At 38.5% G+C, this 14,481-nt stretch overlaps 1 protein-coding gene across 6 annotated transcripts in view; it reads right to left on the bottom strand.

The window, feature by feature from the left end:
* The window catches only part of LOC142388681 (protocadherin Fat 3-like), a 248,293-nt gene that overhangs the window by 88,868 nt on the left and 144,944 nt on the right, over positions 1–14,481 (bottom strand). For all 6 annotated transcript variants that reach the window (XR_012770319.1, XM_075474223.1, XM_075474224.1 and 3 more), the window contains 5 exons: positions 13,838–14,034; positions 13,473–13,626; positions 12,997–13,230; positions 10,479–10,868; positions 5,738–5,952 (listed from right to left, as the gene is read on the bottom strand). Coding sequence is in view for 5 of the 6 variants with exons in the window: in XM_075474223.1 (XP_075330338.1) it covers positions 5,738–5,952; positions 10,479–10,868; positions 12,997–13,230; positions 13,473–13,626; positions 13,838–14,034 (1,190 nt within the window). In the remaining variant the exon portion in view is untranslated. The remainder of the gene's footprint in view (positions 1–5,737; positions 5,953–10,478; positions 10,869–12,996; positions 13,231–13,472; positions 13,627–13,837; positions 14,035–14,481) is intronic.

Raw genomic sequence — 14,481 nt, forward strand, 5'->3', positions numbered from 1 at the left:
AGATATGACAACGCGGGGGAAGCGGCGCGGGACATGAGAGCAAGGGGATTAACTGTGGACGCCGACGCGCCAGATGAGGACGCGGGACGAGCGGCGGGCAAGACTCGAAGTGACCCGGGATGGCAGCGAGCGAGATCCGGTAGATCAAGCCAGGAGACGGCGGCACAACGCGCGAGGGAGAGGTTGCAAGAATACCAGAGGAGACCTGATAAGTAAAATCATGTTTGTGGGGAAAAAAGTAACGGGGCTTCAGATAGTATTGTTCTGGGTTAATAACACAGTAAAAACAAGGCATAGTCCTTTGATTGAGACTAAATAATATGAAAAGGCTTCAATAATATAGATTTATGAACAGTATTAGGCTACCGACTGGACAGAGACAATGTTGGACTTATCTAGACTGTTTAGGTTTAGAGATGGGCCCTCAAGGAGAGGATTTCCCATCCACCCTCCAACAGGGACTTGGGGAGAGGAAGAAGAACCCCCCTGTGGAAGTTCTAATGTTCTTAATTTTGTTTATGTTCATGTTCATATTTTTTTGAGCTGCTTGGAAAAATACATATATGCATAAAAGTGAAGCAATATGGTATGTAACGATCTGAAAATACTGTCCATAAATGTAAATGGTCTAAACACACCTAAAAAGAGAGGAATAATTATAACTAAACTGAAAAAAGAAAAACAACATGTCATATTTTTACAAGAAAATCATCTCCCACAGACGGAGCATGAAAAATTAAAAAAATTTGGATTCAGGAATTCGTACTATAGTACGTACAAACAAGGACGTAGGAGGGGGGTTATGATATTAATCCCAAACTTAACTATATTTGTCTGTGAAAAGGAAATCAAAGATAAAGAGGGTAGATACGTAGTGGTGAAGGGAAAACTAGAAAATGAACCTGTTACGTTGATAAATGTTTACGCACCGCCAGAAAGCAGTAAACAATTTTTTAAATCTCTGTTTAATCTTGTTGCAATGGAAAAGGAAGGTACTTTAATCTGTGGGGGGATTTTAATATAATCTTGAATCATAGTTTAGACATGACAAGTTTAAAAGGGAATACAAAACAGATATCAAAATTTGTTAAGGTGTCATTAGAGGAAATGGGAATGATAGACATATGGAGGAACCTCAATCCTTTTGAAAAGGATTTTACGCATTATTCGGCAACACACGTACACTCAAATATAGACTATTATTTCATAAATAAGGAAGATAGACATAGAGTGACTGAGTGTAGGATTGGAGGTCTAGATATATCAGATCATAATGGGCTATTCCTAAAAATAAATCTTAATGCCAGGAGAAGACAAACAATTTGGAGATTAAATGTAGGAACATTAAACAATAAAGGACTGGTGAAAGATTTGAAGGAAGATATTAGCCAATACATGGAGGAAAATAACACGGGAGAAATGAACCCCCACATCATATGGGACGCTTTGAAAGCGGTTGTTCGGGGAAAGATAATAGCTAGGACCACATTACTTAAAAAATTAAGAAAAGAGACTTATTCAAATCACTCTCTAAAACTGAGAGAACTAGAGCAAAAATACCAAAAGACAAATGACCCAAAAATAAAGAAACAAATCAAGGACACCAAAATGAAGATAACTGAATTACTATTAGATGAATATGGTAAGAAGAACACATATTTGAAGCAAAACTATTATGAGATTGGCCCCAGAGCGACCAAACTTTTAGCCAAACGTATCAGAAAACAACAAGCACTGAATACCATACAAAAAATCAGAGATCCTGGCACCAATGAGTTAATACACGAACCAGAGGGTATAGAGAACATATTTAAGAGGTTCTATAAAAAAATGTATACACAGCCACCTGCAGCAAATGAGGAGGAGGTGAGACCTTTTTTAGAACAATTAGATTTACCATCGATTGGCTCAAGACAAAATGAAAGATTAACAGCAGACATTACAAGAGAAGAGATCACTCAAGCAATAAACTCATTGAAAAATAACAAATCTCCAGGGAGTGACGGTTATCCTGCAGAATGGTACAAGGTTTTTAAAGCAGAAGTGATACCAGCACTCCAGGCCTCCTTTAACTGGACTCTTAAAGAAAATAAAATACCCTTAACATGGACAGAAGCAATTATTTCAGTAATTTTGAAACCAGGCAAAGATAAAGACAGATGTGAAAGTTATAGACCGATTTCAATACTAAATATAGATTATAAAATATATACATCTATTATCTCTAAAAGAATAAATACATTTGTAGCTGAATTAATAGATGAGGACCAGACAGGGTTTATATCAGGCCGTCAAACACAGGACAATATTCGAAGAACCTTACAAATAATAAACCAAGCACAAAAAAGAAAACAAAGTACTGTGCTGGTTAGTATCGATGCAGAAAAAGCATTTGATTGTCCATCCATTATCTATACCGCTGAATCCGTCGATTGGGTCGCGGGTGGGCTGGAGCCTATCCCAGCAGTCAATGGGCGAGAGGCGGGGTACACCCTGGACAGGCCGCCAGTCCATCGCAGGGCCACATACAGACAAACAACCATGCATGCTCACACTCACTCCTAAGGACAATTTAGAGATGCCAATAAACCTAACTTGCATGATTTTTTGGACAGTGGGAGGAAGCCAGAGTACCTGGAGAGAACCCACGCATACACGGGGAGAACATGCAAACTCCACACAGAAAGGCCCCAGCTGGGTGTTGAACCTGGAACCTTCTTGCTGTGAGGCAACAGTGCTAACCACCACACCACCATGCAGCCCCGCATTTGATTGTGTAAATTGGAAATTTCTCTATTTAGTGCTTGAACGATTTGGTCTCAACAATATATCTGTACAACTGATTAAATCACTATACCAACAGCCTTCGGCTAGAATAAAAATTAACGGAAATTTGACAGACAAAATACTATTAGAAAGATCAACCAGACAAGGATGTTGTCTGTCACCAACTCTCTTTGCGATATTTATAGAACCTCTGGCCCAAGCAGTTCGACAAAGTAATGAAATTAAAGGTGTCATAATTAAAGATGTAGAACATAAAATCGGGCTTTTTGCTGATGACATAGTTGCTTTCCTCGAACAACCGAACATATGTATGGGCATATGTCTTGGTGTCATCAGATCACAGGACATGGTTCCAGCAATCCATATCCTTAGTTTGTTTGTCTCTGATGAGACAATGATAAACAAATTTGCTTTCGATGGTGTCAAGCCTGTGTGGTGGTAAAAAGTGATTTGTACAAAGAAAAGTGCCCCATGCTTAAAGTCAAGCATAGTAGTGGGAGTGACATGGTTTGGGGCTGTATGGATGCCATTAACAGTAGGAAGCTGAATTTCACCAAAAGAAACATGCTTGTCAACATGTACTGTGACTACTGAAGCAGATCATGATACTCTCCATAGGATTTCAGTCAAATCTCACACACGTCTCTTTTAGCCTGGTGCAGACTCAAAATGTAAAATTTCAATGTAAGGCAAGGATGAAACGCACAACGATGACCTCCCTTTTAATGCCTTTTCATTTCATGACATTTCGGGCCAACACGGCCCATTCTCAGGGAGTTTAACATAGGGGTGTACTCACTTTTGCACCAGCATAATTTCACAAAAATGGACAAATATGTCATTTAAGTTATATTATTGACCTTTCTTTTCTGTTGTAAGCTGAACAGATGTTGTATTAAACTTACTCTATGCACGTTTTGGGAATAACTTGTGTGTGTATTAAAATATTGTTCAAAATGTTACTTTTCAACAGGGGTGTACTCATTTTCACTGTGCACTGTACATCACTAGAGTGTGCCCTGGAGCCAAAAAAGGAACAAGAAGAAGCAACAGCAAAGAGCAAGAAGGCAAGTAGTAGCAAACTACAGTAATTATAACCATTACCTTCACCACCACCCCCTCCCAAAAAGCAACTGTGTTCAGAAGCAAAGTTATGTAATGACAAAAAGGAGCCTTGACAACAGAGAATATTGGTGTTGCTTTTCTTCAATGAAGAAAGCTTTTGGGCAGTAAAGGACTGACTTTTGATGCAGGCCTTTTTTCTTTTGTTTCTGGAGCTGTAAGTTAACACTCTGGGGTCTAAAGCCCACCGGTGGGCATTTTTGACATCTCCAAAAACACATCTGTAACTCTGTGAGTTTTTGTCATTGAAACATATAAGTGACACCATTAAAAACCTTGAAACTTCTAGTTTTCAAATATATATATTTTAAAATAAATTATATAGCTGGCCCTTTTTAAAGAGAGTGAACAGAAATCTTTGGATTTTCTGTAGTCTCAGACTGCAGCAGCTTCCTAGGCCACACCTATCACTATTCACATGTAAAGTACCAGGTGATTGAGTGGCTATTCACAGGTGAGAACACGCCCCATTCAGCCAGCATGTGGGGGAGGCAGCAATGTCCTGCCAGTGACAGACAATTATCACATGGAGACAGGGGGGTGGGGGGAATCAGGGGTCTTACACACCCATCTAATTAGTATTCAACTAACAGAGACACTGCCTTGAGTTACAATGACTTTTTTACAGTTTGTGTGAAAACAAAAAAACATTTCTGACTGCACTTTTTACTTTTATGCAGCCAACACTTTTGTTTACAAGGTTCAACCTTCAAAAGTGTTGGCTAGATATATTTATAGTGTGTTTTCTTGCACTGTTTGAAGACCTCTAAAACTTGTTTTTTTTGTACAGTTGTGTTTTCCCCTCAATTTAAATAAAACTTGTTTGTATTACATTCACTTCACTCTCATATTGTTTTTTGTTAGGCTTTTTAGAATACAACCATATATGTCACTTTTGCATAGATGTTTACAGTTAGTTGAAATACTTGAAAATGTCAAGGTGGTGAAAACTGCCTCAAAGTCTCTGAAAAGGCCTTAGACCCCAGAGGGTTAATAGCCTGTATTGATTGATTGATATTGACACTCGATGCAGCTTACGTTGTGGCTATAACCTTTTTAACTGATTCCACAATGCCAACTTGCTGTGTGTTAATGCTCTCTTTAGAACCTGAGAATTACCAAAGAGAAACAGTGGAGGGTTAACAAAGATGTGATTTTTGCCCAGTAAGGTGGAGCCCATACATGTAAAGGGCTCCATTGTTAATGTGTTTGCTACCATATTTGTGCTAAAATTTGAGCTAAATGTTTAATTTAAACTTTATATGTGTAAAGGAAAGCAGTGTTATTGTGCCTGGTTTGCAGGCAATTTTTATCTTACTACTCATAATGAGTAGTAAGATAAAAATTAGTATATTCTGTTTGTCTTGATGATTTTTAATTTAAAATGAATGGAGCTAATATTAAAAAGAAAAGAAATCTTAAAAAGGAATGGAAAACACACCTCATCTTGTGAGACTCTTGCCCTCTTTTTGAATGCCAAAGTTACAAAATACTTGGGGCAACTACAAATTAGATGTGATATTCCTTGTGCAAAGGTGAGAAGAAGAGATCTAAGGGTAAAAAATTACTAACATCTTATCTCAAGAAATAATGAAAGTAAATCTGACAGGAATCAAGGATAGTTTTTTTTACACAAGGACGGAGGAACAGAAAAAGTTTCCTAAAATCAAATTCGCTTTCTGGTTATCTAAAATTTCAAGACATCATCACCATTTGCTGTAAAGATATCTAATTCTTGATCTGAAGCACTGCACAGCACTTCTGAACCACTTCTATTCAGTCATCAGACATGCATGCACAGAAAAATGGCTTCATTCTTTCAACTTACCTGTACCACAAACTCTCCAATAATGGCATCCTCCGACACCACCGCAGTGTAAAGGTCATGATTAAACATGGGTGCGTTGTCGTTGACGTCTGTTAGGTTTATGTTCACTGTAGTAATGGCGTTCAAAGTTGGCGTGCCACCATCACGAGCCTCCACTGTTAGGAAGTAGTCAGTGCAGGTTTCATAGTCCAGAGGCTTAGCAACTAAAATGGTACCTGAGTAAGTGTGAGGAGAAAGAGACAGTGAGCAGAATTATATAGATTTGTAAAAACTAGAGTTTAAAAAATGTCAAGTCTTTTGTCAAGAGTAATTCAGGGAGTTAAAGTCAGGCATTAACATTAATAAGAGGAACTGATGTTTCTCAAATACACTTTATAACATAGATTGACATGGCTGCAGGAACAACTCTTAACAAGTCTATACTCAGTTTTAAGACTGTCGGGGGAGAAAGAGATTGCAGCCAGAGAGATGTTGACCTGTTGGCTTTTTGTTTCTGTCTATGTCTAATAAGAGAGTTCACCTCTGTCACCTTCTGATGCTGTGTGTGACATCATCAGCTGATTGTTGACAAGCTACAAAAACAACACTCCAATCTATTCACAGTGATCTCTGAACATTTCGACTGCAGCTCTCTGTGAAAATTCAACTTTCTAAATTTCAGTGGATGTTTATCTTGTTTTTTTATTTGATGTTTATCTTTTAAACAAGAGCCCTTTCACTAACAAAGACAATGATGATATATAGTAATTTACTGATGAATAGATTTCAAGAACAGAAAGGTGTGATGAGAAGGGAGAAGATAAGTTGTGTAACAGCAGAATGTTGGTAAAGAGGAATCCAGGGAAGGAGAAAAATTGAGCTCCGTGACCCACCAGCTGTGTCCAATTGGAAGCTTGGTGGTTCAATCCCTAGCTCCCCCCTTGTCAAAGTGTACTTGGGCAAGACACTGAAGCCCTAACCCTGTCTTTTGGAGGCCAAAACTGCCAAAATGAACAATAAATACAGAAGTAAATACATTTATGAATAAATTAATTAATGTGCCAACAAATGCACCAAAAAAAAGAGTAGTTTTGACAATTATTATGGTATAAAATTCATTTTCATAGTTTTTTCATCACTATTACTTGCCCTTTGCATTTTTTCCCCATTTATTTTCCCCTGACTCCATTTATTCCCATAGTTCTGTTTTTCTCTTCTTGCTTCTCTTTTCTTTTATCACCTGCCACTTGGCATTAATTAAATTGAAAGGAGAGGCCAGTGTTTCACACTTTTTAGCCAAAAAATCTAAACGATTAGACAAAACATTCACGCAACACAGACAAACAAGAAAACTAATCTGTGTCTAAAACCTAGAAATAACTATGATGTGTCACAATTTAATATTGTTGATTTAAAAATCCTAGAGGAAACAGTTCGGCATCTGAAATCAACAACTTGCACTCTGGACATAATACCATCCGACTTTTTAAAAACTGTTTTTACCTCAGTAGAAAGTGATCTCCTACGAATAGTTAACAGCTCACTGGCATCAGGCATTTTTCCCAAGTCACTAAAGACAGCTGCCATTAAGCCACTCCTAAAGAAGAGAACTCTAGACGCCTCTATGATGAACAACTACAGACCTGTCTCTAATCTCACTTTTATATCTAAGATTATTGAGAAAGTTGTATTTAACCAGCTTAACGACTTTCTGAATGAAAGTGGAAGTCTTGATAACTTTCAATCAGGCTTCAGACGTCATCACAGCACTGAAACAGCTCTGGTCAAAGTGTTAAACCACATCAGCTTGAATACTGATTCTGGTAATGTTTCAGTCCTGGTTCTGTTGGACCTCAGCGCTGCGTTTGATACTGTAGATCACAGAATCCTGTTGCACAGGCCAGAAAACTGGGTTGGACTTTCTGGAGCGGTCCTTAACTGGTTCAGGTCCTACTTAGAAGGCCAGAGTTATTTTGTGTCGCTTAGTGAAAAAAATCTGTTTGAACATGAATCAAATTCATGAATCACTATAAAAAAAATGTTTATTTACAGATTGATTTTTGTTTCTTTGCTTACTGGAGCTGAGCTCCGTAGAACTTAGTCATTATGCTCACTTCCAGAAAATGTTCAAACCCTTCTGCACTAAAAGCCTGTGCAATAACATCTCTGTACTCATCTATACTCCTCACTAGGTCAAATTGGATAAAAGCGTCTGCTGAATCAATGTAATGTAATCGACACACACAGCGAAGGTGTGTCTCACCTGTGTTGCTGCAGTTTCACACGGTGGAATAATAAACAGCTAATTCCAACAGCGAAAGGATACAGAATGTAAAGGACATCGAAGCATGGAAGAGCAAAACTAAGTCAATCCATACTGTACCATACCATACCTTGTAATGAAAAATTTCCATCAGAGACCCTGGGGAAATTCACAAAACACGTTCTTATGGTATTTTTGGTCTTACAAGGAGGCCAAGACTGCATCATTGTACACTGGCACAGGGCGTTGAGTCAAGACAAGAGTCTTGTCACATGACCCAATGAAAAGCCCCATTCCTGAGTTACACATTAATCAGAGTAAAACCTAATGGTCTTAAATTGAACAGATTCTGTGTTGTAATTCCAGGATGAAAAAAAAAAGGCATACTGTCAATATTTTCTAAAAACTCCTTTTGAAGTAAACCAAACTTTGTCCTGCACATCCCCCGGCCTGCGGCTGAAATACTGCACCGAACAACTTTGGTGTCCAATCCCACGCCACACGTTCAACTAAATAGCAGCACATTTTCACCTCAACGAAATAAGTGAGGAAAAAAAGGAAAAAGACACTTTCACCATGGCCAATAATAATAATGATAACAATAATAATAATCATTATTATTACTACAAATAACGTTAAAAAAAAAAAAGAAAAAGCTCCATGACAGATGCTGCAAAGAAACCCAAGATGAGACCCAATGCTACTGGAGGAAGTGAGGAGGAGATAATGTGTGCGAGTTAACATCAGATTGGATTTTACTGTGAAGGGAGTTCAGAGAAAACGACTCATGTGGAAATGCAAACTGAAACAGTTCCCCTGGGGAAGGGCAGTTATTAGAACGAAAATCGAGGAGGACCGTTCTTAGAGCTGCTCTGTCCGAATGCAGCTTTAGTTAGTTAGTTAGTTCTTCTGCCTCAGTTAGCCACCTCATTTCCATTTCAGCCTAACTTGGAAATAAGTTGGGCTTACTTAGGCCCTGTGACAATTTTAGGTCAGTCTTTTCATTTAATTTCATGCTGCCTCAAATCACAAATGTGAAAGCTGTATTGTTGCTGATGTGAGGTCAATATGATAACCAAGAAATATTTTTACAGCTTATTATGCAGGGAACTTCTTCCTATGAATTCTGGAGTCTTGTGGCTGTAATGTGGTTTAAGACACAAATCAACATGCCAGTATGTCTGATTTAATCTCTTAACATTTAAGCCAAATATCATCTATAAAAATCATCACCTTCCACACGTCATGCATGTACCATGTTGTAGGTGGGCAACCAGCGTCAGAGTGAAAGCTGCTCTACTATACCGATTCTGTATTTACTCTGATTTCTTAAGCACAAAATAACTATGAAGTGCTAAACAGTTCGATATTGTTCACACAGTGCAGTAAAATGTAGTCTCATAACATATTTTTGTTATTATGGATGTCCTCTCTCAGGCTTATTCAAAGCCCAGTATAAAAATATGGAAAAACAACTGCTTATTAATATCTGATCTGTACAATTTTTTTATTGTTTGTTATTTCAAGAGAAAATGAAAATATAAAAAAAACATAAAGAAAAAAAACCTTGTTTTAATTTAGACTTGTTACTTTTTTCCAAAATCATATAAATACCCTTTTTTTTTTCTCCAATTCTTAATTCTGAAAAGAAAATTCAATGACCAGATTAGATACATGGATGATAAAAAAGCAAGTAGAGACTTATCCAAGAGTATCACAGCTGGTGGGCTTATATAAGTGCAGAATTCAGTGTCTAAATGTTTTAGCAGATTATTTGTCAGTCTGACATTAAAAACGTTTTCTCTTAAGCCCTATTCGGACGGGACTAGTTCAATGGGGGGACGTATGGTAATGTTGGTTAACCAGACGACGCCAGGGAGAAGAAATGACCAATTCGGACGGGACAAGAAATCCCTGTAATATTCATCTAACATGGGAGGAGTTTTCTTGAATATAAAGCATTCTGCTCCAAAATTATTGTATACAAACGCAGAAGACGTTTTTGTTTGTTTACCTGAATGATAAGTATTACTAAAACGTATTGTACAGTATAACAGAACAGAAGATTAATTCATTTTTGACCTTAATGTAAAGTACTGTTCACCAAAAGTTTTGCTCAGGATACTTATTTTACCTGAATGTAAAGTATAGTTTAAAAAAAGGATTGCACAACGAAACTTAAGTGTCATTTTCTATTTTACACCTAATTATTTCTCTCTTTAAAAAGATGTGACGATATATTCCGTACTTATTACCGAAGGTCGCATTCGCACGGGATTAGTATTACCTATGGTAGATACTCCGGACCGTTTCACAGGAGGTAGAATTCTCGGCAAAGTTTACTGACATACTCCGCTATCTTTACTGACATGGCGCGTTCGGACGGGACTAGATTTCCCGGTTATTATTACTTTACCCCAGGTCCCCCCATTAAACTAGTCCCGTCCGAATAGGGCTTTAGTCATTACCACAGTTAAACCAGCACACATCCTCACTTACCTGTTAGTGAGTGGATGTGGAACTTTCCATGCTCATTGCCTGATCTGATCCTGTAAGTTATCTCAGCATTGGTCCCAATGTCTTTACTGGTGGCGTAGACTCTCAGAACCTCAGTACCTACTCGCACATCCTCTGGCACCGTTGTCAGCTGATCACGGTGCTCAAACACAGGTGGATTGTCATTTATGTCCAACACAATTATTGTGACATTGACCAGTGAGTAGAGTGGCAGTGGTGAACCCTGATCGGATGCACAGACTGTTATCTGATGAGCTGGTTGGACTTCACGGTCGAGAATGTGTTCCAGGAAAACAATGCCTGAGAACTTATCAATAGAGAAAAAACCCCCAGCAGAATCAGCTAGGGAATAAATCACCATCCGACCTGGACCTGTTTTAACAGCCAAAAGAGGACAATAAAATGCACATTAGAAGTTTAAAGACCTCAATTTAAATGCTTTCCAGATCATCATAATTTGTCTTTGTGACAAACATCTTTTCCTGGAATAATATGTCATCTACAGTGTCTTAATTTTAAAAAACTAGTGAGGAAATGAGATTATGAAATATCAAAAGATCTCTCAGTTCTCCTTCATTCATCACACAGCGACATCTCTCACTTTTCATAAGTTGACCAAGTGAAACACCATGTCTCTGAAAAGAGGAATATTGGTGTGTACCCGGTAATCACCGTTTTGGATGACAGGAAAAAAACTAATAGGGATGTGTTGTATTAGGTCAAATGGTCATTAGACGTATATCTGATTAGGATGTAGGTGTGGATGTGATATAAGGTCAAAGGTCACCTATGAAAAAAGTTCAATGGAAGGGGTCCCTGTTAGTTTTTTGACAGAAAACTGAATATTTTCAGGACTCTATATGTATGTGCTCAATGCAATTAACTTTGCCACATATGTTATAGGGCTCATGGCATGCTTTTCCATGTTTTCCATCTTAACTGCAGTGTTGCAACGATGTATTGAAAGTAATGAAGGTTATGTTTATGCATTTGGCAGATGCTTTTATCCAAAGCGACTTACAGTCAAATCCCAGGTAGGTAAGGGGATCTTGCCAAGGTGGGATGTGAACACCAGGTCACCCACATGAAAGGCAGCCATCTTACCACTGCACTATCCAGCCACTTTTGGCTTTCTTGTCACCATATTGTCACCTCAAATGTCACCAAAAGCTCAAAAAAGAGCTGTATGTTTTAGTATTTTTATTCAAAAGGAACTTGTTTTATCCTGTTGTCTTGAACTCTCACTTGTAAGACTTTTTTCTCAACTTTTTCACTTCAATCTCACAATGAGTAAACGGCTGGATTGGTGGAATTCTCTGGGCAGTGCGCATTATCCACTGTGAGCATTTGAAAAGCAGAAGTGATTGTACTCCAAGGAACGGGTAAATGCTAGCACTTTTCAGAGCACAGTACTCTGTTTTTGCTTCAGGAAGATATGTTTTTGTTTGCGAGGGCAAGTTGACAACTTTCAGCTTCCGGAAAGACCCACCAATCTTGGATTAGTGGATGCAGTTTGTTTTTCCTGGCTAGCAACACAGTCAAGGAAAGGCTTAAATTTGTTTGCTATGCTTCACCTATGACAGTTTTACGAAAAAGTATTAGTATGACGCAGGGTTTGCGAGGAAAATGAACAGTTAACACTTTTCCAACAAAAAAGGGCACAAATATGAACTTCAAATGGTTTGGATTAGACGTGTGAAAAATTCTGGTACAAACATTATGGTTACACTGTAAAAAAGCAGCTTAGGTGCCTAATGGTAATTTATTGTCTTAATAAATGTATATAGAGGAAAAATGAACCTACCCATCTGTTATGTCTACAACACCTCAGAAACACAGAGTTACTCACACAAGCAGGTGCAGAGCATATTACTGTAAACTTTCCTGCGACTTCCCTGTGACAGCTCGAACACATACCTAACAGAGGGACGTGTTCTCATGCTTGAAAACAATGTGTGTTTCTCTGACTGGAATAATGCATATTCACAAGTCACCAACATGGCCTTCCCTGACCCTCTCAGCACACCAACAGGAATGACAGTTCTCACTCTGGCACGTCCCCATCATGCTGAACCAGTAACAACATATTTGGAGTTTTAAAGTTTGCAAAGCTAATGTAGAGGTACCCCATATTCAGAATTCAATGATAGCATGATCATGCCATGTCCACTTTAAGCCTTTGTTTTCCTATTCCCCCTGTATTTAGCTTTATTTGATATTATATTCTGATTGACCTGTTAGGGGGAAGGGAGAGGAAGAAAATGAATTGCAAAAGAGAGAGAAACGCAACTCAGAAGCGACACGGAAACAAAAAAGCACAAACTGCAAGAGAAAAATGCATTAGGAGATTAATTACAATAGTTCAGCCTGGAGTAGGTAAATCACTGGACTAGTTTTTCAGCATTACTGTAGAACAGGATGTTTCTTATTTGGAAAATACTGGGTAGGTGCTATACAACGTAGAATAACTCGAGAGCACTAATACTAGTATCATCATCACCTTCATCAGGATCTATAGCCTGAATGCGAGTGAGAAGGGCCTTGGTGATTGTATCTTCGTAGACACTGGCAGTGTATTGAGACAGAGTAAAAATGGGTGGGTTGTCGTTCACATCAGCCACTGCTAGCTGCACCTCAGCACGGCACCACCGCCCACCACCATCAGTTGCCTGAGCAACCAGTTGGTAATTCGGTGTCACCTCATAGTCCAGAGTTATTGATGACTTGATCTCACCTGGACAGGTGAAAAAAAATTATATAACATTAAGATATTGGGGGGGGGGGGGGGGGGGTTGGGGGGGCGGGGGGGGCACACAGTATGTCCAACAAACTATTAATGTGAAAGCAGTAAAATAATCAGTTGACCAGGCTAATTTCTTTCAGCATTTCACTCGAGACTGAATTTTTCTTATCTATGAATATCCAAGTAAAAGCAAACTTTACAGGCATGATTACATGTTTACACTATATCCATACCAGTGTCTGGGTCCATGCTGAAATCTTGGGATCCAGAACCATGTAGTGAGTACTGGATCCGACCACTGATGCCCACATCTGCATCTGTTGCTCCAACCGTCAGCAGCACACTGTTGATCGGGAGGTCCTCTCTAATGTAGGCAGTGTACATTGCCTTCAAACAGACATGCACATGTACACACACATACACAAACACAGACACGTATATACACACATGTAAAAAAAAAAGGCAGTGGATTTTAAGTGACAATGAAAACTTTCAATTATATCTACGACTTATGTAAGGCTAATTACCAAATTACAGAGATTTTTCTCACAGTTTTTCCTTTGGTTAAATTTAAAAGAACAATACATTCAATAATAACCTGTTCACAAATGGGGCTGTTGTCATTGGTGTCGGTCACTGTCACCTCCACTACTGTCTGGGAAACAAAAAGTCCATCGCTAGCAGTTATGTTGATGATGTAGAGGTTGCGCTCCTCCCTATCCAGTGGACCCTTCACATACATCTTCCATTCACCCTGAACCAGACCAAGTGCAAATACACCACGATAATTCCCATCTATGCAAAACACAGTCAGAAATGAAAGGAGACAAGTTCATAGAAGAGGCCTGCATCAAAATATTCCAAACATACTGCCAGTGTAGAAAAGGTTATGTTAAGAAAACAATTAAACAAACAAAAGAGAAAAAATGTTAAAGCAAAAGTACAAGGGCGTTGAAATCTAGTCTAATGCTAGTTTCTGCTGGAACCACCAAGCACATTTTGGGGATCCCTAGCGTGTGCTATAATCCTGGAATTTTGTTTTTGGTCAAGAAAGCTTGCCATATATCTATTAGACTTGTTCTCATATGCACACTTTTTTTCCATCAAATTAAAATGTTTTTTTTGCTTGTTTCTTTCTCTATTATTTTCATTAAAATTATTATTAAAGCTGCCGTCGGCAGATTTTCAAAATTCCGAGTCTAAAGTCGGAAAATTCGAACTGATACAACTTTCAGGTCCCTC

Source organism: Odontesthes bonariensis, chromosome 9 (genome assembly GCF_027942865.1).
Source record: "Odontesthes bonariensis isolate fOdoBon6 chromosome 9, fOdoBon6.hap1, whole genome shotgun sequence".
Classification (NCBI taxonomy): Eukaryota; Metazoa; Chordata; class Actinopteri; order Atheriniformes; family Atherinopsidae; genus Odontesthes; species Odontesthes bonariensis.